The 24,429-nt window shown below is 33.7% G+C and overlaps 4 protein-coding genes across 8 annotated transcripts in view; 2 read left to right on the forward strand and 2 right to left on the reverse strand.

The window, feature by feature from the left end:
- LOC149738784 (chromatin remodeling protein domino-like) overlaps positions 1-1,503 on the forward strand; it is a 28,898-nt gene extending 27,395 nt beyond the window's left edge. For all 5 annotated transcript variants that reach the window (XM_089874041.1, XM_089874046.1, XM_089874042.1 and 2 more), the window contains exons 61-63: positions 310-432; positions 702-854; positions 1,167-1,503. In XM_089874041.1, the coding sequence (XP_089730167.1) occupies positions 310-432; positions 702-854; positions 1,167-1,373 (483 nt within the window). In that variant the 3' untranslated portion in view covers positions 1,374-1,503. The remainder of the gene's footprint in view (positions 1-309; positions 433-701; positions 855-1,166) is intronic.
- A 393-nt stretch (positions 1,504-1,896) lies between these two features.
- LOC149738785 (sodium- and chloride-dependent GABA transporter ine-like) lies at positions 1,897-6,834 on the reverse strand. The gene is made up of 11 exons (XM_089874058.1): positions 6,358-6,834; positions 6,162-6,296; positions 5,754-5,964; positions 5,165-5,297; positions 4,731-4,865; positions 4,163-4,316; positions 3,635-3,822; positions 3,232-3,375; positions 2,815-3,015; positions 2,489-2,656; positions 1,897-2,426 (listed from the first exon to the last, which is right to left on the reverse strand). Exons 1-11 carry the CDS (start codon positions 6,503-6,505, stop codon positions 2,280-2,282), a joined length of 1,764 nt encoding a protein of 587 aa, XP_089730184.1. The 5' UTR covers positions 6,506-6,834; the 3' UTR covers positions 1,897-2,279.
- A 1,733-nt stretch (positions 6,835-8,567) lies between these two features.
- LOC149738786 (actin-histidine N-methyltransferase-like) lies at positions 8,568-15,412 on the reverse strand. Its single transcript, XM_089874059.1, has 13 exons — positions 15,238-15,412; positions 14,491-14,583; positions 14,237-14,394; positions 13,792-13,864; positions 13,182-13,292; positions 12,642-12,722; positions 12,221-12,406; positions 11,759-11,847; positions 11,263-11,437; positions 10,619-10,777; positions 10,122-10,282; positions 9,591-9,765; positions 8,568-8,943 (listed from the first exon to the last, which is right to left on the reverse strand). The coding sequence occupies exons 1-13, from the start codon at positions 15,335-15,337 to the stop codon at positions 8,771-8,773; spliced, it is 1,734 nt and encodes a 577-aa protein (XP_089730185.1). The 5' UTR covers positions 15,338-15,412; the 3' UTR covers positions 8,568-8,770.
- A 442-nt stretch (positions 15,413-15,854) lies between these two features.
- LOC149738787 (vacuolar protein sorting-associated protein 51 homolog) lies at positions 15,855-24,096 on the forward strand. The gene is made up of 16 exons (XM_089874053.1): positions 15,855-16,113; positions 16,216-16,293; positions 16,496-16,654; positions 16,908-17,165; positions 17,529-17,651; positions 17,881-17,932; positions 18,338-18,510; positions 18,847-19,007; positions 19,391-19,557; positions 19,873-20,017; positions 20,238-20,303; positions 20,675-20,849; positions 21,183-21,380; positions 21,981-22,111; positions 22,990-23,176; positions 23,523-24,096. Exons 1-16 carry the CDS (start codon positions 15,952-15,954, stop codon positions 23,682-23,684), a joined length of 2,397 nt encoding a protein of 798 aa, XP_089730179.1. The 5' UTR covers positions 15,855-15,951; the 3' UTR covers positions 23,685-24,096.
- Positions 24,097-24,429: the final 333 nt, after the last annotated feature.

The following is a 24,429-nucleotide window of genomic DNA, read 5'->3' on the forward strand; positions in this document are numbered from 1 at the left end:
TATAGCGTTTAACTTTGAAAAACAAAACTTTTTACTAAATTGCTTATTTGTTTGGGAAATTTTTTTTCCCCACATACTATTCCTAAATGCCTTTAAAGGGACACAATTTGTGTATTGATAAAAACCTCAGAAGCTGTTTCGTTTTTTTTAAACTTTGATGGTAGTTTTCGATCACATTTAAGCATTTCTAACAATACAGTTTTTTATTTTTCGTTGGTATGCCCCTTTAATTGGCCACATACCAAAACTACAAAGCTTGCAATTTTTAATTCAAATCCACTAATTAAACATAAACATCCATACGTACAGATGAACGCACAACAAATCACACAGCTACCAATATCTGTATCAACCGCCATTGTAACTAGTGGTGCAGGTAACCAACAACAAAGAGTTATTTCCCAACCAAGGCAACCACAACAGTTACCAAGGGTAAGATATATGTTTGTTATTAATGTGGGGTTCATAACCCAGGAGTTGTAACCTGAAATTGGTTGTTTTGTTTTATTGTGTAATAATTCACAATTGTCTTAACATCTATAGAATAATGCTTGTTTACAAAACTTGCCCAAAAACTTTTTTTATTTAATTTTCAAAAAACTGATAAACTGATAAAAAAATTAAAAAAGTTCGCTTAAAACTTTAGAAACCAATATCGCCCCCATGTTTTATTGGTAACATAAACCTCAACATTCCAACAGGTTCGACAGATACACCAGATGACCAGCCAACCAGGTTCCACACCACAGATGATCGTTGCATCCACACCAATTGCCATGCAACGTCCACCAACTGTGGTTACAGTAAGCAACCAACAAACGATGCAACTGCAAAATCAACTTCTATCCCAACAAGTAATTTAACCTTGCCAACATTCATTGGTCTAACTTTTAAATAGTCAGAGAATGCACACAAAGACTGATTAATTTGCACCCAAATTTACTGGGAAAAACATTGAGCACATAAATACCTAACTGTTATCTTATCTGCAGAAACCTTGGTTAAGCCATATAATTCAACTCTAAAAAATTTGTTAGGTACTGTACCAAGTTTAATTTTTTCCATACAATTTACACTTCCTTATTTCACATTTCCATACGTCTGTTTTATAACGAAGATCATTTCCCACCACCCAAAGAAAAATTCATTAACTCATACTTTCCCAGGTTCACGTACGAAACCCAACACAAACTGTTCTCTCCCCCACTTCAATCAACCTGCAGGTGATCCCTTCTCCCCACCCTACCACACCACAAGCCCAGTCGCATGAAGGTTCCCCAGCCACACAAGTTGTCACCTTATCTACCACTGGTAGTCAAGAAACTCCAGGCCAGGAAATTCAGTACACACTGCAACAGAATGTACCGAGATAGTTCCCCCTTTAAAACAGCCCTCATTTTACCCTTGTATATATTTATTTTCTGAGATCATGAGCATGAATTTCTTATTCGATTTATCACAATAGAGATATTATAGATTTTGTTAATACATTCTCCTATGTTATATATGCTTTCCATGTCTTATATTCAGTTGTAGATGATAAGACTGCGTTATATAGTACTGTGGGGCAAGATGGATAGATATTGTTCACATGTAACAATTAACAACGTTCTTTTAAGACCTTAGGGTAATATTTATTGTTTACTACTAAATGAGACGATAAAAAATGAAAATCTAGCCCATCTTACCGCACCCTAATATATAACAATCTGTCCTATCTCTCATAGAACGGTTACTGCCTATTAATTTGTGAACGTTGTGTTAGAAGTCTGAAACATTTACTAGTTTCTGGGAGCATAGTTTTACCATATGTCACGTTTTTGTCTGTTTTGATATTGATTGATCGAAACGAAAGATAGGCATGTTCTCCTAACTACTGTACCAGTTCTGCCACAATTCTCAAAACTTGATTGTATTGATGATCCAGCTATTAATTTAACTGAGTAAGATACATTAAAAAAGTGCAAGTACAAACATTAGGTAACAATTGGGGAGTTTCATTGTGTATAAAAAAGAACTTTTTCCAGCTTTGGTTTAGAGTGCTGGAATGTTTCCGAAATTGCTTTGTTATTTTGGTAATTGAACTGTGGAGGTATTGGTAGATGCAGCATATGAACGGAAACATTTACTAGACCACTACCATGTATAAAAATGTGACGAAAATAAGCAGATGTTATATATACAAAATGCATGGGCTCCGCTTAACTTGATGAAGATAAAACTGTGTGTATAATATGTTCTTGCGTTTCGAACGCGCACCTAAATTGTTGCTGGAAATTCTAAACTTTCGTATTGTTTAAAAGAAATGTTGCAGTCTCTGTTGCATAGGGTGGAGGGGAGTCAGATTCTTTGCTCGAAACTGACTTCATCACATCATCATCAAACTCATCAGTTTTTAAACGTGGAATAATAGATAGCTTGAGCCGCTATGTAAAAATATTACATGGCATTAGTGAGGTTACAGACAAATCAAAAGTATATAACTTACTTGCCAAAATGAACCCTTTAAACTCAAAATCGTGACAAGGGCCCCAATTGGAACACAAAGCATTGAACATAACGCTACAAGCCATCCGAGACCATCTGCCCAAGCGGGGTAAACATAGGAACCATAGTGAGCAGGTTTGTACTTCACAATACTGAATATAAGAATAACCTGCGTGGAGGGACAAGGTTAAATGCAACAATGCGGAACAAAATGCAAATTAGCATCCTAAAAATAAAAACATTGTTCAACCTGGTGACCAACAAAGCATGAAGGCTCTTTGTTAAGCAAATACCGCAACAGAACTCTACCGCGAATTGTCAACTTACTCCAATCAGCAAAGGAGCACATACAACCCAGCAAACAACGAAAAACATGGAAGGTGCAGTGCCAGTCATTTCTTTGACACATTTTGCTACTCTACGTCCGCCAAATATCCAACAGATTGCTACTACTTCAAAGAAAGCAAGGAACATGAGTGACACGATTGCTGTATAGTTGTCCAGAAGTGTGAATACGTAGATTCCGCCCTGAAAAATAATTCAACAGCTAATTTACTTTTTCTTAATTGTTTTGTGCCATGTACGCTTTGTAATTAATTAAACTTTTCTCAATTATTTTATGCAATGTAACTGGGGCACTTGGCGTTTTACAGCACAGTGACACAGTCACATACATAGTTCGAAATAGAACTATTTTATCACATTGTCCTACAGAATGATTTATGATAAATATATTTAGACTACCTGCATGAGATTTGGAATGCCGATCAAGAATGCGATAACGCAGACAAAAAGTGCGAGTAACTCCTTCCTTTTAAAGTATTTTGTCAGCAGTTTTCCATCCCAAACATCTGACAGCGTCGTGTTGACAACTTCAATCATAGCAAACTAGAATGTAGAGAGCGGGAAATTAAAAAATATTTTACAGGCGAGGGTTATAAAAACAGAAGAGTAATTGTAAAAAGGTCGGTATTTATTAAAAATGCTATTATTTGAGTTACATTAAAAATGTGCCTAATTTAACCTGCGGAAAAAAAACGATACTGGAAATAAGTTTTCCCTACTATACACATGGAAACGAAATAAATTTTTGAAATGTTTGAGGAATACAACAAAAAAATTATAGCATTTAATGATAATAATGCACCTGACTGTCAATACCCATGCAAATCAACATTAGAAAGAAAATTGCCGACCAGAGTTGTGGAACTGGAAGATTGGAGAAGATTTGAGGATAAACGATAAAAACAAGTTCCGGTCCTTCAGTCGCAACTTGGGCAACTTCTTTACCAAGGACATGCGCCATATGCCCCATTGCGGAGAATATGACAAACCCTGCAAGAATATAAAATTAAAAATATCGATATTGTTATTTATTCTTACATTTTAGCATTACAAAAGTAGTTAAATGAATGTAATTTATTTATCCTCGTGTGGTGGGGCAATGACATTTTTTTATAACACAGATGTTCTGTTTCATACACCTCACACTCGCTTAGTTTACTTATCTGTATTAATTAACCTATATTATATTAAACTGTATTGTTTCTATTTACATTACGTTTGTTTCCAATAGTTTGTTGAAATATTTTAAGCACAGCTTAACTGACTTATTTTCCCATTACAGAGTCTACAGCTTTAAATAGGTACTTAGGTATTTTTGTTCTGCTCCAACCTGCAAGCAAGCTTGTCCCACTGTTGATACATGCGATACACAAAGTGTCGCGCAAGATATTGTTGTCACGGCGATTGTAACTTGAAAACGCGATGAGAGAACCAAAAGCAATTCCAATCGAGTTGAAGTTTTGAGCAGCAGCATTCACCCATACCTATCAGTGATAAAAAGTAAGTGGTTATTAATTTTTATAACTTTTATAATGCCCTATGACTCCTATTTAAACATTATTTCCCTGTTAAGCCATTTCACCCACAACAAAAATAAGTAAAAACTGGATAAAACTGCTTCTTAGCCAGTAGGATGCCATTTCATATTTTTGGGTCCCTTATGTTATAAAAACACCTGTAAAACATGTCTCAAAAAATGCATGGCCAAGGTTTTATTATAAATCAATGCGTAAAATATTAAACTTAATGTAAATAGGTTGAAAAAATATTACTGTAAACTAAAGACATATTGTAGTCAGGACATTACATACCTCAAAATCAATGCATTAAGATATTAAACTTAAAGGGTTGAAAAAAAATATTACTGTAAACTATAAACACATTAGGACATTACATACCTCAACATTAAGTAACTCGCTCCAAACGGGTTTAATAAAGTAGATGACACCAGAGCGTGCACCAGGTAGTGTGCAACCAACCACAAGTAATATGATAAGGATTAGATAAGGAAACGTGGCGGTTGCGTATACTACCTGCATTATATGATATAGGATTGAACAAAATTATTGAGTTAGAAAATGTGGTGCAATAAAAGCAATAAATGATTTTTTTTTGTAATTAAAACTCTTACAAAAAAAGCATTTTTTGTTAGATTCTCACGGAAATAAAGATTATATATATACCTCCCACTTTTTTATAGAGAATTTTCAACTAGGGTATAAATTAGTATAGGTATATGGTTATATATTATTTTGTATCCATAAGAATGCATTGAGGTTTAATAGCAGTAAATAGTAAATACCCAGGAGAAGGTTAATTGAAAAACACTAACCTTTCCAACAGATTTAATTCCCTTTGATATACAAAGATAGCATAGAACCCATGCTAGTACAAAGCACCCAAATACTTTCCATTGCATGTTTCCCATGTTGTGTATACCTTCTGTTTTCTTTAGCACCACTTGGCTAAACAAAGGACATAATTAGTACTAGTTTATAAACCTAACAATATGTGTTATTTTAAAATGTAACTGTAAGTCTGTTTTCTAGTCATTTTTTTTCATTTTATAAAAACACACAAAATATTTATAGAATTTCAGGCTCAAATATAAGTCAGCAGATGTAGATAATTTGTTAAAAATGTGACTAGGCTATTAAATGGAGACAGTAATTATACACCACCAGATGAAGATACTTTATTATTGCATTTTTAAACTAGCATATCATTTCTAATTGTTGGTATTGGTAATAAAGGAATGTTGATATGACACAGCACACCCATTTGTCAAATATTTTCATATTATCAGATGAAGTTGTTAATACAACATCCATCGCACCTTAAAGATGGCAAACAATCTCTATTCCCTAAGCAAACAAAGCTTCTTAAGGTAAATAAATAACAAAACATTGTTGTTCGCTCACTCAAAAAAATCTTGTGTTGAAGACACTGTCCAGTTATTGGCGGTGTCGTTTGAAGAAACACTGCAGTTTGGGCTGCTCCATGTTTCGTTGCAGCTTTGCCATGGGAGATTAGCATTGAATGAATTGAAGAAATAATATATTGCCCATGTAATTACAACATTGTAGTATGTGCATAGGATAAAGCTGATTACAACAGTTGCAAGGCCAACTCCTAGAAAAAAAAACAACGTTTTTTTACATGTTGTGAGACACGTAAATCTGAACTATATAACACATTATGTATAACTGGTGAATGGCCATGATGCACAGGGATTAATGTGACTTATTTACCCTCGCGTGGGACAACGACAGTCGTAATAACACGGGTGTTCCAGACATAGGCGTAGCAATTATCATAAGTTAAGGTACCTTTCATAAGTGGGCATATCATTTCCAATGCGTGTACTGGTCCGTAACGTGTGTATTGACCAATTGCCATCTCTAAATAAAGCAGTGGGATGCCACACAACACCAGCATCGTCAGATACGGAATTATAAATGCGCCTGTCAAAATGCGGAAGTTAAAACAAACACCAAACGGGAATACAGACAAAAGAAAAATTACCCCCGCCACTTTTGAAACAAAGGTATGGAAACCTCCATATGTTTCCAAGACCAACTGCATATCCAACACACGCGAGCAGAAATTGTGATTTGCTCTTCCATTCGCCTCTTTCAATGCGTACCGCTTCTTCGTGCTTTTGCTGCACCATGGTGATGGCAACAATAGTAAAAAGCTACGTTTTAAACTCAAGTCAACGTTATTCCTGTACTGTCTTGCACGATTAGCATATACTCGGCGCATAGATACGTTTACTCTACCGCGACATAATAACCTTAACCGCGTCAACACAAATACTATTATGTGTCTCGCCAGTGTCGGCGCGTAGGGCACGCTGTAAATAGTTTTTCGTCGCTTCTCTTCTGCTTTGTCCGAATGCGCTTCGTCATGTGTCATAATGACTTGATGATTTTAACGAAGCATTGTGAAAAGTGATTAGTCATTCCAGACTTACTGTTTTGAGAAAGCCAGTGTCAAGTTACACTTGCGGTGTGAGCTGACGCCATGCTTTGTCAGGAACAGAACACCCATGTTATAACGACTGTCGTTTTTTAGCCACGCGAGGATAAACCACATTTTATTCATTCTAAGAAGCGAACTTTAGCCTGTATCGATGAAAGTACACGCGGATTTTAGATATCACATACATTGCTGAATATGGTTCTTAGTAAAATACCGGGCCTCCCTGCCCAATACTGGTAGGAATCCACGAAGGCGGGTGATTACCAACTTTTTTATCTTTATTAGTTACCCTCCAATAAGTTCTGTGGGGTAAGATGGGATATCGTGATGCTCCAAATATTCTTTGTTTACTGACAATCTTACCCCGCCCTACTATATATAATGACTGGAAAAATGCAGCTCTGACCCGTGTTATAGTCCGTTTTTACATTTTACCTTACTATAATGCTCCGCGGTTCTACATATGCTACTCACAGATTAAATAAAAGCAACCAATGTTGTGTTACAGCCTGAAAAAGCATTTGTTAAACCGGTTGATATAAATACGTGATATCCTGAAAGAAAATTACCAAATAAATTATTCGGAAATTGTAAACGATACACAGCCTGCATATCCAAGGCAGTCATTTATTGTCATCTTTATATGAACTACATTCTAATTACAGAAAACAGGATGCAGAATGCGCCATAGGATCTCATATAGCGTTTGTTTCTGTATTTATTAATTGATGTTATACACTCATCCACTTAATAATCGGCTGCCAGTAATATACAATGCGTATACATTAAAAATACAGTAGGGTGGTGGAAGATGGGACATCTTTAGCACCCAAGTTACAAATATCCTGATCGTGTTTTGAACAATTAACAACGGTTTATGAAAGTCGTGAGAATACGGTTTTATAATTTTTTTAATCTTCTTTATTTACTATACCAATTTTGATGAGAATATAGAATGAAAAGGTGTCCCATCTTTCCCCACCCCACTCTTACATTAAGATACCAAAAACAGGTCTCTTTATAAACACATAAATGCCAAAGGTTGACACGGCGACCGAGCTTAAAAAAGCGGGACTATGACATTTCAACACGCTAACCGCTGACCCTCAACTTTCACGCAGCATCGATTCTTTTAATACTGCCTGTGAACTTCGTCGTGTGAAATAGTTTTGTTACAGGCACCCTAAACCCTATGTCTAACAGGTTGAATTCTACACTACAGTGTTTCCAGCAAAAATACACACTTTTCAAAACTTTCTTTTGTCTCAGTACTTTATAATTTTACTGTCAATACGATTTGATCACCAGAAAACGGATTCGATATATAGCACTGTCTGGGTAGGACGTGACACCTTTAGCACATAATATCCAAATATACTGATCGCCTTTTAAACAATTTACAGCGGTCTATGGGAGTCGTGAGAATACGGTTTTGTAATTCTTCAAACAATCTTTGTTTACTACCAAATGGAACGAGAATTCTTTGGTGTGGACGTTTGTGTGCGATTTGTTATGTCGAAGACTCGCACCCGGAAACGAGGTCGACTTTCGAAAAGTTTGATTAATATTTTTACCGCATCGTGGCATTTAAAACCCAGTCTGCACTAAATTAATTCATTTGTTATGTAAAGTAATTTAACGGTCCGCAAGCTGCAGCCTTTGAAATCTATGTATTATTAATTGTTTCGCTCGTTTTTAAGTAGTCAGAATAAAACGATTTCATTATTTTAAAAACAAACGAAACACAGTCGTTGTTTATCTTCAATGTAATTTATTTTTATCTTTAAAAGAACTGCATTTAAATTACTAAAAACACGATGCAGAATACGGCAATGTGACGTACACGATCAAACACTGTCTCCTTGTAAATTAACAATTTATGGCATATTCATTCACTTCATAAGCGGCCGGTAACAGACCATGCGATGCTAAACGGATCGGAATACACTACACATCAGTCATACACCCATGTATCGGGATCGTGTGAAATTTCTTCTACCGAATTATTTGCGTTAATGTCAATTTTATTGATGTCTACGTTCAAGCCCTTCGCACCGTCTTGCCCCTCGCTCTCTAACGTTGTTGAATCTTTTTCTTCCTCTAGTTGTGATGGGTTTTTGTTTGTGTCTGAAACATGGGAACAGTTTAGCTAGACTTAAAACAAAATCCACTACATAAATAAACTTTTTTTGTATATGGCTGTCACTTTAGACAACTATCAAATGAGTATAACTTGTTTTTAGTAACAATTAGGTTTGAGCAATTAGAATGAAGTGTCTTGCTGAGACACCAATATGCCCATAGTGGTAACAGCATTGAGCCTCTAACCCGGCAACCTGTGGTTTCTGACCACTATTTAGGACCTCTAGTTTAAATTAACATGGCGCCGTACCACAGTTGGTTAGCGCGACTGCCTCTAATCCAGAGGTAATGGGTTCAAGGCTCGACGCTGCTACCATTGTGAGCGTATGTGTCCTTGGGCGCGACACTTAACGGCAATTGCTCCAATCCCGTGATCACTAATGGTTTGTCCAAATTATCAGCCACACATAATGAATGAATAAAACACAAAAACATAATCACCCACATAGTAACATACATGGTCACTTGTAAGCTGGCAAAAGGTGTATGAATACCCTTGTTATAACGACTGTCAATTTCCGAGGATAAAGTAATTTATGTACATTCAACCATTGTTACTGGTGGATATCAAATCCTTGGCTTGCTCATTCATACATAACACAAAAATTGTTTTAAAAATTAAAAAAACTCACACATAACGACCGAGTCCTCCATAAGTTCCCCACTGCTGCGATTCTCTAAAGCATTTCGAATCTGCCGGCAAAAGTTGACGCACGCAGATAAGATCCTGTGTTCTTCAATGCGGAACTGAAGAGCAAGTTTGCTCCGATGGGTGAGTGATTTATCCTCCATCATTTCTTCAATATTCTAAAACAAAAAAAAAGATATATTTTTCTACACAATTTTGTTCCCTAAGAAGCATTTATTATATTGAATTCTATTTTTTATTTTCTTTAGTAGTTAGAAACCAGAAATAGTCAAGGTTAACACCCTTTTCATTGGTTTGGTGGTACCTTTAGATTACATTTGTGCATTTTTATCAATAAACAAAATTTATTTTTTCATTGGTATGCTGTTTTAATGCACATTTTGGCCGCTTACGGCCGCCAGAAATAACATTCTAACCAATGTTTTAAATTGAATACAAGTATTCTATAAAGGAGAGCAACTTCAATTGTTAAAAGTAGTTGTACAACAATGTGAATTACCATCAAACAACTTACATCTCCAATCTTTTTGAAACCCATCAGTAAAAGTTTGACTCTGTTTTCGAGGAATTCCCAAACTTTCACGTCACTTTTGAACTTCACTTCTCCACTGATGTAGATTTCCCTCAGCGATGATAACTCATTTTTTTGTTTCTCCAACCAACTCCTAAGCTCCTCTAAAAAAATCAACACAAATTGATATAAAGCAAAAACAACCGAAATGGAGAAACATCAACACAAATATCACAGAATAGGGGGAGAACTCCTATTAGAAATTGACATGGCCTGACCTGGTTGGAGCTATTGTAGTTTAAGTGTCCTGTCCAAGTAGCAGCATTAAGCAATGAATTAGCACAAAAGTTTCATGCCTACTACGTTATTGTCAAATTTGGACAACCTATTAATAACCACTGGGTTGGAGCAATTGCAGTTAAGTATCTCCAAGAACACATAAAGGCCACACAATGGTAGCATCATTAAGCAGCGAATTACCAGAACATTTTTATACTTACCTTCATTCATATGAAACACCCTTAAAAACACAAGCAATTGTGGTGAAGTGGGAAGACTGTTGTCCATCGAACAGACAGCGAACTGACCGCTGACTTCAACATTAAGTTTTCCAAGCAGTTTGGCTTTTAGTGAATATAGAGGATCTTTTTGACTTACACCTACAAGAGAATATTTTTAATGTCTGATAATACATTTTAACTTCTGTTTTTTTTTGTTAAATATTTGCAATTTAAACAGTTATACAGGGTCTGATTTAAGTAATGTCAGATTATTTTAAAACCAAGTCATTTTTATGGCCGGGAATATTTTTTTAAGTTGAAACCTAAATAAGTGTCTTTGCGGAAATTCAAATTTACCTGTGATTTTTACCTAAATAAACTTGTTTAACTGTTTTCACCAAAATTAACTTTAATACCTAAATATATAGTACTGTGGGGTAAGATGGTACACCTTTAGCACATAATATCCAAATATCCTGATCCTGTTTTAAACAATCAACAACGGTCTATGAGAGTCATGAAAATAGGGTTTTATAATTTTTTAAATGTTTTTGTTTACAACAGAATGAGACAAGAAAATAGATAGTGTGTCATCTTCCCCCACCCTACTATACTTAAAAACTGTAACATTGCACAAAACTTACCTAAGTGAATTCGAACCTTGTCAAATGGACTTTCTTTCATAACAAAACCATTATGAATCAATAAGTCCGAGTTAGTTCTTGCCCCATAACATATCTTAACTTGCTCTCCTGTTTTAAAATCCTGCATTGCCAGGCATTCTATTCCTCTTGTAAGTGCATTGTATGCCGTGCTTAACTGTAAAACAATGCAGAAATATATATAACAAATCCTGGGTCGGGGCCAAATTTTTTCAAACCATAGGAACTATAAGTTATAATGCAACAATACAGCTTGATTCTAGACAATACGGCTTTTAATTCGAGTTTACGAATATAACTCGAACTGCTTAAACGGAAATTCAGTAAACTTTTAATATTTATAAAAAAATCCAGAAAAACATTCCGCTGGGTTTCAACTAAAAGCAAGCCCTAAATTAACTTCCAGAAAAATAAATTTTATTTTGAGAAAATTTAAAGCATGTGTTGTGTAAATGATAATAATTTAAATATTCCTTACAGGTCCTATTGCATGGTTGAACATGTCCCACATTGGAATCAAAGCCAATGTTGAATTTTCATCCAAATCTCCGAGTACATCACCAACATCTGAATGTTAATATTGTTAGGCATTGAAAAGACTGGTATATATCAACAAAGTAGGACTTGAAACTTAGCCCTACTTAAGGATATAGCAGGAAAATGAATTGGTTATATACATCTTAATGTAGGGCAAAGTATTGTATTCTATATGGGTGAGGTTTTAATGTGAGGCATAAGACCTGGGATTTTGGCCACAGTTGGCTCATTAATTATATGGTAATATGTGAACTACATAATAATATATTCGCAAATTAAAATTTATCAACCCCAAATTTATATATGGTTTGCTTGCACAGTAAATCATTTATGACAAAACTAAAATCCTGCTATATTCAACAAACACAAAACTGACAAAAGTAAAAAACACAATTAAACTCACGTGTTGGTATTTTATTCTGTCTTGTAGTAACAGCGGAGGCACACCAGCGGTACGTGTCAAAAGTAAAAGCATTTCTCGCTTGCAGGGGTAACTTTTCCACGTCTTCTTTCTGGTGCGAACCATTAAAGACTTGGTACAGCAATGCAAATTGACGAACAATTGATTTGAACTGGTTTATTGCCACAGCTGTAATAAAATACAGTAAAATAGTTAGAAAAATGTATTTTTAACATTATTTTTCCAATAAATGCTTGCCACAAAACTCCAGTCCATACTACAGAAATTTTTATTGTATTTCAGATAAGAAGCATAAATATATTTTAAAGGCTATCTTGCAATGCCATAAACTACACACATGGCATATGTTCAAACTAACGTATTACTTCTCTTATCCTAACTAAACAAGTACAAACTTTCTCACATAAAGCAGCTGTTCCTTTCAGATATTTCATCTCGTGAGGTTTAAAATATAGGATTGTGTTGAACTCCTGAGGTATCATGTCTGTAAGGGAGAACATGTCAATCAAATGTACATGCATTAAAAATTATAATTTTGAAAAATCGTTTTTTTAATTTTTGCACATTAATTATTCATAGAATTTAATATTTTTCTCTTTTTCAATTAAAAGGCTTTTAAACCTATGATTCTTAAAGTAGGTCCCCATTAGGTTAAAAGGTCCAGTGCACTCAATTTATCACACAGAAGGATGCAATGCAAAACACGTTCACACAGTAGGGTGGGGGAAGATAGGACACCTTTAGCACAAAGCATCCAAATATCCTGATCGTGTTTTAAACAACCAACAACGGCCTATAGAAGTCTTGAAAAAACAGTTTTATAATTTTTTGAATGTTTTTTATTTACTACCAAATAGGAAAGAAAGTTAATCTACAAAAAAGTTGTCCCATCTTTCCCCCACCCCACTATATATATTTTCCTTCATTGCCTACCAAATCTTACCAATATATGGTTGATACTTGGAATTTAGTGTAAACCTCTCACAGTGAAGATAAAGTGCAAGACATACATTAGGCATGACCGACAACACCTCATTTCCTTCAATCAAACCAGCTGTATAAAAAATATCATGTGTGTAATTGTGTAAAATCTAAACACATTTTTGGCACATCATTTTTTTAAGGTAATTTCTTTAAATTTATTTGAAGAAAGCCGGTACCGAAAATATATTACATGGTAACAGCTTTAAAAGTTGAATTAATCTCTATGAGTTTTAATGGTGTCTTGGATTTTTTTGGGGGGAATTAATTCCTTTAAATTTAACTAAAGAAATGACACTGTGGAATTTGCATAACGCAATGCCAGCTTTAAGAGCTAATTTTGGTATTGGGGCAGTTTTAAAGCTTTCATAGTTTTTATAATACACCACAATTTAAGAATTGCTCAAATATATTGCCTACGTATGACATATTCAAAAACCGCTGTTATTTGCTCTTAAGAACGTTGTTCCAAAATAAATTCCAGCTATGCTAAATGTGGAACCAATATAGATGCATAAATATTGCAAAAGATTAGGACCAATCAAAAAATTAGGTTTGTAATAAATGATCACCAAGATATGATGATTTGGCATCCTCATACGTCATCATTGCTTTTCTTGGTATCGTCACAAGCGGACATTTTATCTATATATAATGAATATTTAAAAGAATTTGTGGGCAAACCATATTTAGGGCATTTACAGTATTCAAGACCTTTAGTAAAATCCCCTTACAATTTACAAAGCAGTATGAAGTTTAAAATTTTTTTAAACCAACAAAAACTTTAACCCTAATTATTATGTCAGCCCAAAATAAAAAGTTGAATCATTTAATAACCTTTTTTTATTTGCAAGTTTACATAAATGCACTATTGGAACCTTCAGACTGACTTACACAACACACCGCTGACAAAAATGAGCATGTTATATATAAATATACAATCATGTGCATCAGTACATACCATGTCATACCCAACCAATTTATACATAAATATAGATATTAGATAACAGTTTTAACCTCAATATCTTGAAGTGCAATTACACCAAAACCTTCTTCTTCTGACACCTCCTGAATATCAATAGCAGAATATTCCACCCCATGCTCCTTAAGCCATGATTTAAACTTTGGGATGGCAGTTGTTCGATCAATTGGTTGCACAACTGGTGGATCACTCACTAAGAAAACAATTTTTTTTATAATTTTACCTAAAATATAATTTAGTAATTATGCTATGTATACATAATACATAAATAAATATTTAAAAAACAAACCAGTTTTTTGCTTCTGACTGAAATTCTCGACAGCTGTGTGAACTTTCAAGTAGTATTCCCATTCATCTTGTGTAGAAGGTGACATAACACATACTGAAATCAAATGTAAAGAATAGTTACGACTTATTATCCGAATTTCACTCTCTTTTTTCACAAGTGGGCGCTCTGATTAAGTTTAAAATTTTGAAAAAATACACAAAGAAACCTTTTAAATTGGTAATAAGTGTAAAACAAATTACTTAAATACTGAAAATACCTTTATAAATATATAAAATACTAGTAAGAACATCTTTCCCAAATTAGGTAGGTTATATACGCTCTTTCGTTCGGTTTATTATAGTCGGCTCTGTGGTGTAAAGGTTAGGGTGCCGTCTTTTACTCTCTTTCTTTCGTTCTTACTGGGTTCGAGTCCCGCACAGTGCAATACGTTTTTTTTAAGTTTTTTTTGTGTGTGATTAGCACGAGTTAGGGGTTGGGGGTTGGGGGCTGGGGGCTGGGGGTTTAAGTCTTATGTGTGTAAACTGTAAAACTAACTGTTAGTAAACGATTTTTTATTAAATATTGAAATACTATACCAATACACGTTTTATATGTCACAAAAACGACGTTTTTTAAAAGTCCCCAGAAAATAATAATAAAAAAATGAGCGCCCACTTGTGAAAAAAGAGAGTGAAATTCGGATAATAAGTCGTATGTGTAAAGAATCACATCAAATAACAAATCTTAATGCTATGTAGAATTACTTACACTTGAACAAATCAGCAGCCATCTTTACCAGTTCTTTTTTATGCCTTAACATTGCCCCACCAGGCTTTCCAGATTGCTTTGCTCGATTCTTTTTCCCCATTTTTTACAGTTTTATAATTATTTAAAACAACTTAGAAATGGCTGCTTTTAATACAATTACGTATATATTAATATCGCATATACATACTGGTTTGCGTGAAATACGCTCTACTCGTGATTAGTGCCGTAGGCAGACAGATAAATTCAACAGATTCCAAATTAACAATCGGAGGTGCGGTTTTGAACAGCTGTCCAGTTTTGGTCGAATGTTCCTCTCATTGGAAAATCCCCTTTTTCGCTATTTTCAGTGTAGGGTATTTTTGTAAATGTAGTAACTTAGCAAGGCAACGTGTACTGAAATGAAAGTAAACGTTTATCAAATGAATGTTTACCTATTAAATTTAACCCTATAGCTTTAATTAGTTGTGCAAATTTTGAATATATGAGTTGGCAAACTAAAATATGCTTTTTCAGCACTCCAAAAGACATTTGCTTGTATTTTTTTGCGTCTGAAAGAAATGCATACCCCAAATGTTTGAAACATCTATGGCACTAGGTTACCTTTTTCACGCCTGGATGATCTCTCTATAAAATTGCATAAACATTACTGTTTGCGATTTTTGATCAAATTCTTTAAATTTTTACATATTTTTATTCATAAGTTTTAAATTCAATATGGAAAATGACGAAGACGAACGAAGGTCGCGAAAGAAAGATATGTTGAAGATGTATTATGGTGTAAATGGTGCAGACAGTAATACGGCGGTCGGTAATGACCCGTTGGACATCGATAGCCCGCATTTTCATGCCGAAAACTATTTAAGAAAGATCAAACAGGTGCTTATCTCATGCTTAAATATGTATTTTTTAAAAACGCCCTGTAATCAATACTGCCTATTCAACTTTAGTAGATAAGTTCAAAATTGGGTTTTGTTTTAGGAGAAATCTTTAGCCGAATTGATGGATGCTGAAAATGACATGGCAAAACAAATACGAACATTGGACAGTGAAATGCAGGTTAATATTTTCACAATTAAAGTGTACTTTGTATTTAGTTTAAAATTGTTGTTTTTAAATGTAAGAATGAATGTTACTTGCTCTTCTCTCATTTGGCCGGAAAACGACAAGGGTTTTAACATGGGTCTTCTGTTTTATACACCTCAACCCAGTTTCGAGGTACAATGTATAATACTTTGTGGGTAATTTCTGTTTGTTTTAGACATTGGTGTACGAGAACTACAACAAGTTCATAAGCGCCACGGACACGATCCGAAACATGAAACGAGATTTTCGACAAATGGAAAACGAGATGGAAAAGTTGACCAGCAACATGTCTAGTATCACAGAACTCAATTCTGAAATTAATGAAACTTTAAAGGTGAATTTGAATAAATTTATCAATCGTTAAAAATTCACAAAAAAAATTTTTCATGACATGGATTTGGTATTGCCTTTTTCTGTAGCATTTAAAAAAATTATATTGTAAATTTCAAAGGCTGCTATTATAGGTGTAATACGTATTGTGATGATTGTATGTTATCATTGTCCAAAAAAGGCTTATTTTTTGTAATTTAATAATAAGCTACCTTAATTTTGAATAGTCTATTTTATAAATCAAGTTCCAATTCCAGGAAAACCGTCAGAAAATATCCAAACTTTCTGGAGTGCACTCTTTGCTTAAAAAACTGCAATTTCTGTTTGAGTTGCCAGCCAAGCTTCAAAAATGCCTCGAAACTGGTGCTTTTTCAACCGCTGTGTCCTATTACATGAAAACCAAGTCCGTTCTTCAACATTATCAGCATATGGAGTCATTCAGTGGAATTGAAAGAGATTGTCAGGCAATTATTAATGAAATAGTCGCAAAATTGAAGCAAACATTTCACGATAAGGTCAGATTACATATAATGTTACAAATTTACGTTTTCCAACATACTAATATTAGCATCGTATATTTCGGTAATAATACATCATACACATACTGTCATAAAATATGTTAACATGTAACAAGGTATTAATTTTCTGTAGTGTTTGTAAACGATACATTTTAAAAATGACTGCATACTGCAGCATTTTACAGCTATGAAAAATCCAACTTTTTCTTTTTTTTTCTCGTTTTTTTTAAATATAAAATTAATAATACCAAACAGTAGAAAGAGCCACAGCTTTTACACAAAACACTATTTCAGTCTGTAATATCTAATATGCTTCTCTCTCATCTCTGCATATATAATATATGTTTTTATATTCCACAGCACTCCAGTGCTCAACAACTAGCAGAATGTGTTGGATTGTTGTTACGACTTGGAGAACCTCCAGGTTTGCTGTGTGATGAATATCTTCAACATTCAAGACATAAACTTGATGAGGATTTACAGGTAAAACTATTTCTGGCTTTATTATTTTTGTTGATTGTAATTTGTAATAATGTTTTTTTCTAATATATATATATATATATATATTTTTTTTTATGTATAATATATACAATTTATTTATTTTTTTAAATATTAGCCTACTTCTTATATTTATTTAAAATGTTAATGTTATTTATATAATATAATATATAAACGTTTTTATTAACTTTTTATTAACTTACACAATAAACAGGAGCTGGAATCTTACTTAGTTGAGGAAGGAGTTGCAATTAAATCAGAAAATTGTAAGTAAGGAGTGGTTTGTTTTTTAACTTAGTTTGGATTGAGAAAATCCAACTTCTACATAACTGTAAACCTTTTAATAATCTTTTTGTGATGTAGTATTTGTTGACTGTGTTTTCTTTACTGTGGTTTACCTATTCTAAACTTCTAATTCTGTAGTTCTAAGTCTGTAAAAGATCAGAAATTTGTATCATTTCTGTTGTAAATATTAAACTTCCTTTTAATTGGTTTAAAAGACAGGTTAATAGAAAATAAGGAAAAGAGTTTTATTTAAAATAATTATAACATTTTTCAAAAATAAAACGTTAAAAAAAAACAAAAAAACTTTTGGAATAATTTTTTGAAGATTCGTAATAATTGCGTATTAAAAAGACAGGGTTATAACTTACATTTCTTCCTATCTCCAGCTAACGGTTCCCATCAGTTGTTGATTGATGTGTTAGAATTCATTGATCGTGGAAGTAATGGTTTCCTTAGTAACTTATCGCTCACAATAGCAGCTTATGAGAATCTATTTATTAAACAAACTGAGATAACGTCAATGACGGCTGCACTGGACGGAACCTACAGCCCAATGACGGTAAAAACATGTTTTTAAACTTGGCTATTTTAAAAACTAAATGTTTAGCCCTTTTACTTGGTTTCTTCCCTAAAAATTGTTTGTAAAAAAACATAAAATGTTTTACAACTTCAGTTAAATTCCCCCAAAAAGGGTAAATTTGAGTATATCTAAAATCTAAGCTTGTCATTTGGTTTTGTTATAGAAATACTTATAAAATTTAAAGTAACAGAACACATTGAAAGTAACAGAACTCTGAATTATTAGTTTATGGATCATTTATGTACTGTGTATATATTGTATATCCCATATTAGCTATCTCATATATAATATAGTTTGTTTATCATTTGCATTCAGCAATCGGAAGAAGTTTGTAAAGTAGCAAGCAACAAACTCATGTCATTCGTCGAGGAATTGCTCAACTCTTATTTCCACCTAGTAGAGAAACGCCTCATGCTCGATAGACGGTCACGAGACAATGCTCTCGTTGTACGTGCGCTGGACAGGTTTTATAGAAGGTAGGGGAATGTTTTTAAATTTTGAATGAATGAACAAAATCAACCCCTTTTTTTAAACAAATGAACAAAATGTTTTTTTTGAACGAATGAACAAAATGTTATTTTTATCATACTGACAGTCGTTATCTTTGTTATTTGTATGTGTTATAACAGCAATGTATATAAGGAATCACTGAGTTGAAGCTATTGCCGTTACAGTGTAAAATTAGCAAACATGCCTGTTATTTTTTACAAAAAAGTGTAATTCCCTGAAGAAGTCTTGCCAAATGTCAGACAAACAAAGTAAATTCACTATGTTTTTTATACGAGATGAGCCACTAAAAGTTTATTTCCATTATATCCTATGGCAGAGGTAACAGGATAAAACATTGTTAATCTTTCAGACTGCAAGCCACCACCAATCTTCTACCATCACTTGATATTATGTCTCTTGGAAGAGCAATTATCATACGAGTGGCAAAGGCTCGGTGTGAGCATTATAAACTGGCTTTGGAAGAGTTTTTCATGGATTGTTTGACAGACGCACGGCATGCTATTTCATCTCCTAAAGGTTGGCGTGTGTGAAATTTAAATTTAAACATGTGTGCCTATTTTCCATATTAGCAATGGACTATATTTAAAACAACTGGTCATTTCCATAACTCATATGTTGCATATCAGATATCAATACCTTTTGGGGCATAAACCCCTTTAAATGAAATGTTTGGGCAGATATGTGGCCATATCATATACTTCCTTTTGTACAAAGAGTTGTTCATTTAGTCTGGCATGACATTTTCCTCACATCTCAATGCTCAAACAAAACGTGTCCAGTTATAATCTCAAACAAACACATGTTTAGTTAAAACCTTGTTTTCGATCATAGGCAAAGCAGCACCTGTGACATTGAATCTATTAGATCTTGTCAACTCAACTGCCTCAGCTATTCTCAACCAAACAAAGTCTGTATTAGCTGATGTTCAACTGTTTACTGTTCGTGATATTAACTTCTCTTCCATGACTTACTTTGGGTAAGTATTTTAACTGTCTATTTAATCTATTTTTGGTTGCCAGTTTTTCGCAATACGATTTCACATTTTGTGCATAGTATGTAAGAGTGTTTATTTTGTAATTTTGTTTCTAATTTAAAAATCAGTGACTTTATTGTGGCATTGCCAGTCAAATGGACATATTTTGTTAATTACTGGCAACTGCGTATCACAATCGTGATATATATTTTTTTTTTCACAGTCATGAGTTCAGCAGCCATGATGTTCGTGAAGTTATCATCGTGAGCTTTCTTCGATATATAAGCGAGTGAGTATTTTAATATATAAATATTTGATATCATATCCCACATATAAGTTTGAAGTAACTATACCTTGTATATATTGTACATCTGTAATGTACAGTTTAAAACTGGCCATCATATTGTATGACAGGCATCAAAATTGTTTAAAAAATTTATATAACAATAATTTTTGTTACATTATTTATATTTTTTATTAAAAATATATCAAACATTATTAAAAAAACAAAAAAATAGTTAAATAATTTACTTATACGACAAGTTTAATAAAGTTATTTTTAATTAAAAAATTTATGTTAATAGAATGGATAAATGACTTACTTATACAACAAACATAAATAACTAAGTTAACCAAGTTTTCAACCAACCTATTTTACAGATCTTTGTTAAAATTTTGCGATCGTTCTGGTGGTCCTCGTTCAGGGACTCCCCCTCCAGCCCTCCTTCTTCTACTATCAAGATTATGCCGAGACTTTGAGCAGAACACGGTCGCGTACGTCCTCACATTAACAGATGAACAATTTGTTATTGCAAGCAAGGACCGTAAAACTGAGGTTTGTAGATTACTGTGTATGGGAAGTTTAGACGAAAAAGATTTTTTTACTGTTTTTTCACAACTAGTTTTGGTAAGAAAAATTTTTATAATCTATGGTTTATAAATTATTTTATAACAGTCGAACTAGAGTTCCTTTTATTTTAAAATGCATGATATCTACTGTTTATGTACTATTGTAGCATGTTTTTGTTTAATTATATTTACCTTTCAAGGTTGTACCTGATTTTTGTTGTGTTTTTGGAGGTATCTATATAGCATGCAACATTAAAATAAAGTTTTATTTGATTGGTATATTTAGTGTTACAGATATCAACCGATTCGTACCATCTAGGTCACATCGCTAACTGCAGAGATGGGAAAGACGGCACAACAGTTGTTGGAAGGTTTCGTTCACCAGAGTGGTGTCTCGGTGTCACGCATGATTCGAACCAGCATTGAAGCTCGTGATTGGTTGAGAAGCGTTGAACCACGACAAGTGCGTGCAGTGATGCGTAGAGTGGTGGAAGAGATCACACAAACTGATCAACAGGTTATTTTGACGAGCTTTAATCTTTTAACCAGTTTCTTAAGCTACATGACACACTCTATTTCCACTTTATCTTACCCCTACCTTTTTGTTCAGGAGGCTGTTTTGTCTAAAAGAAATGTAAAAAATAATGAAGGGCTAATTTAAAATACAAAACCTGTTTTTAAACCTATCTAAAACAGCTTTTTTTCATTCTCCATCATTTGTTTAGCAAAGTATTTTTCTTTATAAAGAGAAAAATGACTGTGAAAACTAATGAGGATTGAAAGTGTCTATAATAAAAAAAAAACAATTAAATTGCCTAATATAAAACAAAAACTGTTTTTTAAACCTGTCTAAAGGTGGCTGTACACAGTATCCGGCGTGCGAATTCGCATGCGAAGTCAGATGCAAACCCGTGTCCAATTCCGCATGCGGCAACGAAACCGGACAAAACAGACAAAACGGACGAATTCCGGATACTGTGTACAGCCACCTTGAATCATTTTTTTCAATATTCACATAGCAATATATTATGTGAACAATTGTTGCAAAAAGTTAAATGTAACCAAAAAACATGACATTCACTTCTGAAGGATCTAAAACGATATCCATTTCTCCCAGGTTGGTTCTTTATATGAGGAAGGCATTCGAAAAGCTCGTAGTAGCGACAGCAGCAAGCGAACTCATCCTTTTAATCAAAGTTCAGTTTCAAGACAACGAGATAGAAGTCATTGGGGAGCTTATGCTGCTAGGTGAGTTTTAATCAAATTTATTGTTGCAGTAACTTAATGTTTTAACAATTTTTTTGGGAATAAAGTAATATTTTAACGAAATTTATTGTTGGAGTAAATTAATATTTTAAAGAAATTAATTTGAATAAATAAATATTGTAGCGGGTTTTTTGGAATGAAGTAGTATTTTAACGAAATTTATTATTTGAATAAATTAATTGTTCAACTAAATTTTTGATACAAATTATTATTTTAACGTTTTTTGAATAAATTAATCTTTTATTTTTCGAAATTTATTTAAATAAATTAAAATTTTAACAACATTTTATTAATAAAGTAATAAACCTAAATTTTTTATTCTGGGGGGCCAACATCTAAGATTAAAAAATACGAGCGTTCTGTTTCATACATCCTATATGCGCATGAGTTATCCAATATGTATATTTGTGGTTTATTAATATTTATTCAGTGTAGCAAGACCTATAGGTAGGTTTTACAATTGTGAAAGATTTTGTGAGTGTTTTTTAGCAATTTGTAATAGACCACTGGGTTAAAGTAATTGCTGTTAAATTTTATGTTCAAGAACACACATGTAACCATTAGTAGTACAGGGTAATGGGCTTTAGCTTCATAACATGATCTGCTGTATGACTTGACCCATATAAAATAGAACAGTAGTAACAATACCAAACTTTAAAATCTTGGATTATAAAAAACAAAAGGAGTTATCTTCTTGAAGAAATAGGAAGTTCAAACGCATAAATTCATAAAAAAACTGCTATATAAATTTATTGTCACATTAAATAAATTCAGTGTGTAACTTGCTTCGCGGGGCTGCTCAACTTTTCTTTGTGGGCCGAATGTTGCTCACCCATGATTTACATTGTTCTTCATTGCAGCTCGACAATGGACAACAGTCTCCTCAGCAACATCCAGAAACTGTTCTCGGAACGAGTGGATGTCTTCGGAGCAGTGGAATTCTCGAAAACCTCCATAATGACAGGGATTGTGAAGATTGCATTGAAGACTTTACTTGAATGTGTAAGACTCAAAACTTTTGGAAAGTTTGGTCTGCAACAACTACAGGTAACAAATTTCACGATATTGATTGTTTTTAATGATTATGATAACAGGTTTATTTTTTAGGAAATGTCGGATTTTTATATTTAGAGGATGTAATATGTCTAATGACCGTCGTTTTGCCAATTTTTTGTTGTTTTATTCCCTTGTTTGACGAGATAACTTTGCTTAATGGTATGACTCCTTTAGGATAGAATGTAATTTATTTATCCACGCATGACAGTTGTTATAACGCGAGTGTTTTTTATTTTCACATTTCCCATTTTTTTATTTCCGAATTTTATGCTTTTTTTGTGTTTTTCACATTTTTTTGCTTAATTTATTTTAACATTTTCCAATTTTTAACTTTTAGGTAGATTGCCACTACCTTCAACTTTACTTGTGGCGTTTCGTGGCCGATGAGAACGTGGTACACGGTTTATTAGACGAAGTGGTCAGTAGTTGTGTGCACCGATGCGTGGAGCCCGTTGCCATGGAACCGAGTGTCATTGACGTCATATGTGAACGCGGTTAGGAAAATGCGGAAGTTAGATCCAAAATCTTAATTGAGTGATTCGGGTGATTTTCCGAGCTCAAGCTGTAGCATTGGCATATTTTGTTTTGCGACATAACTTGTTTTGCGACTTGTATCGGGTTAATGACGTCCGATATTTTAAAATAGAAATCGGGGATTTCATCGCTCAAGTTTAAAGGTCTGGGAAGTGACATTTTCTGATCATGGCAGCAAAAAAAAGTGAATGAATTAATTTGAATACCCTTTAAAATTCGTTTTTGTTTGGTTAGAATGTAAAAATCAATTCAGCAACGAGGTTATATTATTTTATTAATAACCCACAAACTGTTGTACGTCGGTTTTGTGCAATATACCTTTACCCTATATGTGTTCTGTGGGTGCTTTGCAAGTACAACTGGAAAGTACGTTTTAACTATCTATTTCCATTTAATTCTATATGAGTGAGGCGTGCTACTACGTGACACGCATTGTACCTGGAATTTTTGCCAAAAATTCCCTTAAAAAGGTTCACTGTGAGTGCAGACTTACGTAAGCAAGCAAAATAATAATAGATCCAGCAATACGAAGCTTATGTTTTCTGCATCATGGTGATTCCAATCACGTAATCGAGGCTCGTTATGAGGATGTTTATTACACAGCTATTGGCCACTCGTTCAAACCTACCCGATTTCTAGGAAACCATTTCAGTCTGACTTAAATTGCTTCATACTTATTGAGCATATGAAGCATAAGAGGTAGTTAGGAT

This window comes from Ciona robusta, chromosome 3, assembly GCF_009617815.1.
Source record: "Ciona robusta chromosome 3, ASM961781v2".
Taxonomy (NCBI): domain Eukaryota; kingdom Metazoa; phylum Chordata; class Ascidiacea; order Phlebobranchia; family Cionidae; genus Ciona; species Ciona robusta.

Bases quoted from the DNA above. Each gene is read 5' to 3' on its own strand.
- LOC149738785 (XM_089874058.1), bottom strand. From the start codon at position 6,505: ATGGTGCAGCAAAAGCACGAAGAAGCGGTACGCATTGAAAGAGGCGAA. The intron at 4,317-4,730 runs GTATGTAATGTC...TATCACTGATAG, and splicing joins GCGAGTTACTTAATGTTGAG to GTATGGGTGAATGCTGCTGC. The intron at 3,823-4,162 runs GTTGGAGCAGAA...ATATTCTTGCAG, and splicing joins TGGGACAAGCTTGCTTGCAG to GGTTTGTCATATTCTCCGCA.
- LOC149738786 (XM_089874059.1), bottom strand. From the start codon at position 15,337: ATGGGGAAAAAGAATCGAGCAAAGCAATCTGGAAAGCCTGGTGGGGCA. The intron at 13,865-14,236 runs GTTAAAACTGTT...CATTATATATAG, and splicing joins TTGCACTTCAAGATATTGAG to ATAAAATGTCCGCTTGTGAC. The intron at 10,778-11,262 runs GTAAGTTTTGTG...ATTCTCTTGTAG, and splicing joins CAAGGTTCGAATTCACTTAG to GTGTAAGTCAAAAAGATCCT.
- LOC149738787 (XM_089874053.1), top strand. From the start codon at position 15,952: ATGGAAAATGACGAAGACGAACGAAGGTCGCGAAAGAAAGATATGTTG. The intron at 17,166-17,528 runs GTCAGATTACAT...TATATTCCACAG, and splicing joins AGCAAACATTTCACGATAAG to CACTCCAGTGCTCAACAACT. The intron at 21,381-21,980 runs GTTATTTTGACG...CATTTCTCCCAG, and splicing joins TCACACAAACTGATCAACAG to GTTGGTTCTTTATATGAGGA.